Below are 4912 nucleotides of genomic sequence, written 5' to 3' on the forward strand. Positions count from 1 at the left end.
AACTGGGTTGGTCCACCGTTATAGTTTAGAATCTCTGAAATGATAGTACTTCCATGTGTAATACGACACGTTTAATGTGAGAGCCGCAATAGATTCGCCCCCAAGCCTCCTCCCTACCTGTTGTCTCTCTGTGTTCTCTTGTTAATTGAGGTCAGCCTCGCCCCGCCCCTTCTTCCGTTTCCCCTGCTTTTGTTCCATCCATCTGATCAACTATTTGAAGCGAACACCTTGTTGGGTCCTGGCTGTGTAGTGCTGCTGCTTTCCGCGGGGGGATGAAGAGAAGGAGGAGGAGGAGGAGGAGGAAGAGCGGAATATAGTAACAGCTACTGGTGGTGCTGGAGACTGTAGCGGCCGAGCAGTAGCAGCATTACCGCGGCTTTGGCAGAATCCGAGCTTCTGCGCAGAGGACAGAGCGCAGCATGGGCTGGCTGACTGACTGACTGACTGACTGAATGTCTTTTTGTTCTTCACTGATGGATGAGCCGAACATCCTGAGACGCCGCGGGCTGCAGGTAAACAGCCTCGGCTCGGCTTGGTTCGGTTCGGTTGTTTCCAGGCAGACTGAATGGTTTTGGTTACTATGCTGGGTGTAGAGACTCATTTGTGTTTTTTACTCTCTAGTTCAGTAGCTCACTGACAGTTTATCATTAGATCTTTCAGAAATGTTAATTATAGCAGCAGATCATGTTTCTCTTCCGATCATCAGAACAAATGAACTGAACGAACGGGTTAACAGTCTAATTTGGGTAAACAATGAAATGGATCAGTCAGGTCTGACAATACCGTTTTCCTTCTTCATTCTAAAATTTTCCTTGTTGCTTTCGATGATGTGGTTGCCTTGGTAACCGGGGCAACCCCCCCCCCCCCCAAAGGATCTATGTGAAAGGGATTGATTGAATAATCCCTTTTATCATTTTACTGGGTGCCATGTTTGCTAGGGAGCATTCTAAATGGGAATCCTTCTTGTCTCCTATATTCATGTACATGTGAGCTGCATTGGTAGATGTTCTCCAGAGAGAATATGGCTTTGGGATTTTCCCAGACATTAACTGCATACATCCATGGTATATAGATCAGGTGCAACCCTGCCTGGTCCTGGTGAATGGGGATGGTGGTTTGAATCCAAACATTGTCTCTATGCAGAAATACCTTCATTTGAATACGTTTAGTCACAAAGAAAATGTGTTCTGATGGCCTCAAGCAGCCATTGCTAAAGTGTCATAACCAGGAAAGTCTTATTTAATATGTCTGGACTTGCATGCAGTAGAAGTGGAGTATGATTTGTATTCATGCCACTAATGGCTACAAGGCCCACTTGTTCTGAAAAGAACTGGGTCGTGCTGTAGCAAATTATATTTATGCTGCAGCAGAAAGAAAACAAGTGGGAATGACAGAAAGCAGCCATCTGATGAATAAGTCCAACTTTAGCTTTTTACTGTCTTTGACTCAAGTTAATTTTAAAAAGGGCTAATGGATTAAAATATTAGGAACAGCAAACAAAATAAAGATATAAACAAATAAGAATAAATTTTCATGAAAATGGATTTAAAATGGCGATAATATAAATGCATTAGAAACTGAGTAATGAAGTGTTTTTGCAGCCAAATAAAATAAAGAGCCGAACCAGGCTCAGTGTGCAGCTTTTATTTTTTTATTATACGATGGACTTGATTTCTTTGTTTTGATTAAGGCTGCAAAATGTTAGGAAAACATGCAATGTCATATTATTGTTGTGTCATGATTTGGCATCTCAGCCACTAAATTCTATACCATGTATACACACATATACCATGTATACACGATTAGACATATAATTGCCATGGAAAGAAAGCATGAACACATCACATGTTGAATGTAGCAGCCTATCAGAAATTGCATCAAGGCAATTCATTGTGCAATATTGCACATCTGATCCCTTTTTAGATTATACTTTCAATCTAAGGTTATGCAGCTTCTGGTTGGCTTAGGGGCTACTCACAGATCTGTAATGGCTGCAAGGTTGAAATGAGACAGCAGAATGAGTGGTATTGTGCCCATGTGCAAAGCAAAGAACAGCAGCAGCTGTAACAAAGTCACTGGTGTCTTTTCATGGTCTGTCTAATCTGAGCCAATGTTTTCCAGAAAAATTAGTTGTAGGCAATATCATGTTGAGGATGCAGCACAACTTTTCTTGTATCTAAAGAACTGCATACATCTGAACAGCATGCATGCTTAGCCAAATTTAGGGCACATCCCAAACATGTATTGTATGCTCATTGCTCAGGTGCATGTTGCTGATTTATGGAGATGTTGCATATTATTGTTTTCATCTGGAAATTTCATGCATATGAACAATACTGGAGGGGGAAAAGACTATTCTTTTACTTTTACTACTAGAACAATCCTGTGAACCAAATGAAAACTGGAGATGTAGTTATTATTAATTTAGTGTAGTGCACCACAGCTAAGGTAATGCAGAAAAACCATTGAACTCAGAACCACTCGTATTCTCTTTTCTATGTCAGCCATGCTACACAGAGACCCATTGCCATAACAACTGACTGACAACAGCTTTATTAGCTGACAGAAAAGAGATTATGTTCAAGTGTATCAGGATTCAACAATAAAAAAAAACTCCGGAAACATTTTCCACACACAGATATTAAGGCCTGTATGCTTTCAGGCCTGATGTTTATTTTGCCATTATTAAGTGATCATCTGAACACAGTACACAGTAGTAATTCATTAGCTAATTGATGGTGGTCATCAGCAGAACACTATCTCAGTAGATTATACATATATTTTTTTATTTTTATTTTTTTACTAACACACCGAATTCTGCAAAACATCTACACGTTAAAGTTGTCAAAGTCAACTTAGCATAACTGACCTACTTCTCTCTCTGCATTTTTTTTTAAATAAAACTTTTTACTAAGCTGTGAAATGTGATTTCATTGGACCTTGCTATCTCATTGTCATGGTGTTAACAATTAGTATCAAAACAATACATTCCTTTTTCTCTCATATGTATTGCATGTACATCTAAGATTTGGCGCTTTATGTTGACAGCTCGACAGTAAACCGAATGGCAGTCACTCTCAGCCAGCAGTTTTTCTTCCCTCCTGCAAGGAGCTGGGTGGGGGGTGGATCCTGTGTGTAACAGCACATTGGAACATGTCTATGCCCCTTTGGTTACATGATCAGAGCTTCATGTTCTGAAAGCTCACACATGCTGATCTCTTGGTGAGATGTGAACAAAGAACTGCTGTGTAAATAGGCATTCATGTGTGGGTATTTATCACAGAATGATGATCTGGGAGGAGTTATTGGTGTGACAATGATGTTTTTAAATGCGATGCAGCCTAAATGTTGAGTAACCAGTTGTTCTAAACAGGTTTCATTTCTCCAGATTTCATATCGTCAGTATTTTTCAACAGGGCAAAGAGGGTTATAAAAAAGTATATTCACAGCCACAGAAAGAGAAATAATCCAAAGAAGAAGTAACTCATTAGACATGTTTTACAGTGTCAAGAGACTATTTCCCCCACATCTGTCTGTGCTCAGCATGTGGTTGAAACAAAATATTAACATATGTTTAAAAAAAGACATAACCTCTGTATTTTTCCTCACTGTCTGACATTAAACAGACATTTTCAGTCAGATATGTTGACATAGTTGTCCTTAAGCCACTTGGCAACTAATTTGGCAAATTTCTTAGGGAAGTTGTTTAATTAACAAACCAGATTGTGCACAACCCTTAACCTCCCTGCTGATGTCTTGAAATATTGTATAAATATGTCAGCATGGTGTTCGTTCGTCATGGTCATCTATTTTGCGAAGCACACCAGATCCTCTCGCAGCAAAATCCCTCACAAGATGACAATCCTCTCGCATGGTGTTTAAAGACATGGCAATCTGTGAATGTTGTCTTCTGAACATGAAAAAAGTGATTAAAAAGTCTGTCTCTAAAAACTCTAAAAATGGAAAAATGTTAAATATCTTATTCATGGGGTGTCAACATCAAGGTTTGAACTATTAAAATAATAGAAGAATATTAAAAATATCTGGATTACAAGTATTCATGAAATGCTATTTATTTTTATTTAGTAGATACTAACTTTTTCTTCCTTTTTCTTTCTTTTTCTTTTCAATCATTATTCCAGAAGGAGCTGAGCCTTCCACGCAGGGGAAATGTGTAAGTATTGTCTTGCTTCTCCTGTGCACCCTGTCAGCCTCGGTTGCCCTTTCTGCCACCCTCAAACCAGATCAGCCAGATCACTATCACTGTCAGCTTTCTTGTGCTCACTCACACCAAGTATTTGTTTACTTGACCCTCTGGTGAGGCAGGAAGGTTTGAATGTGCCTGAAAGACCAGGCTGTCTTACTGCCCAGACAGGTTTCTGCAAACGGAGAAAAAAAAATCTAGAGCAGAACATCTCTGCTTCCTGCAGTTCAGAGATCATTTTATGATAATAAGCTCAGTGTTCTCTTTGCTGAAAATTAGTTGTTGGATGTCTAAATCAGATAGGTGCAGGAATATTTGCACTTCATATGCAATTCCATTTATCAGAGCAGTGGGTTTTCCCAAGGTTGGTTCTAGTTGGAATTCAACTTTGCAAGTCAGGATTAGAACAATGACATATGTAAACAGCATGAAGGAAGTCGCATGTGAATTTGTTGCCAAGCCAGACAAACCTCAATGTGTGAGCGACCTCTAATCTGAGTAGAGCATAAAACATCAGATTTGTTGCACAGCTCTTCTGACAGAATAGAAATATTACAATTAAATTGATTTTAAGGAATTGTGAAAACTGGCCATGTTGGGTCACAAAGGTAGTTCAGGCAAGCAACACATTGATTTGATGATTTCAAGAAGTTTTTTTTTTTTTTTTTTTTTTAAAGAAAAAAAAGCGTAAAAAAGACCAAAAAACAC

General features: G+C 39.0%; 1 protein-coding gene across 7 annotated transcripts in view; it reads left to right on the forward strand.

The window, feature by feature from the left end:
* The window catches only part of mast3a (microtubule associated serine/threonine kinase 3a), an 85116-nt gene continuing 80204 nt past the window's right edge, over positions 1–4912 (forward strand). For 3 of the 7 annotated variants that reach the window (XM_015019238.1, XM_015019241.1, XM_015019242.1), the window contains exons 1-2: positions 3–512; positions 4143–4174. In XM_015019238.1, coding sequence (XP_014874724.1) covers positions 453–512; positions 4143–4174 — 92 coding nt within the window. In that variant the 5' untranslated portion in view covers positions 3–452. Of the gene's footprint in view, positions 513–4142; positions 4175–4912 lie in introns of all 7 variants that reach the window. The other 4 variants (XM_015019240.1, XM_015019243.1, XM_015019236.1 and 1 more) reach the window with 3 other exon arrangements.

Source organism: Poecilia latipinna, unplaced genomic scaffold, assembly GCF_001443285.1.
Source record: "Poecilia latipinna isolate Pla-1442-1.1 unplaced genomic scaffold, P_latipinna-1.0 Scaffold2393, whole genome shotgun sequence".
Lineage (NCBI taxonomy): Eukaryota > Metazoa > Chordata > Actinopteri > Cyprinodontiformes > Poeciliidae > Poecilia > Poecilia latipinna.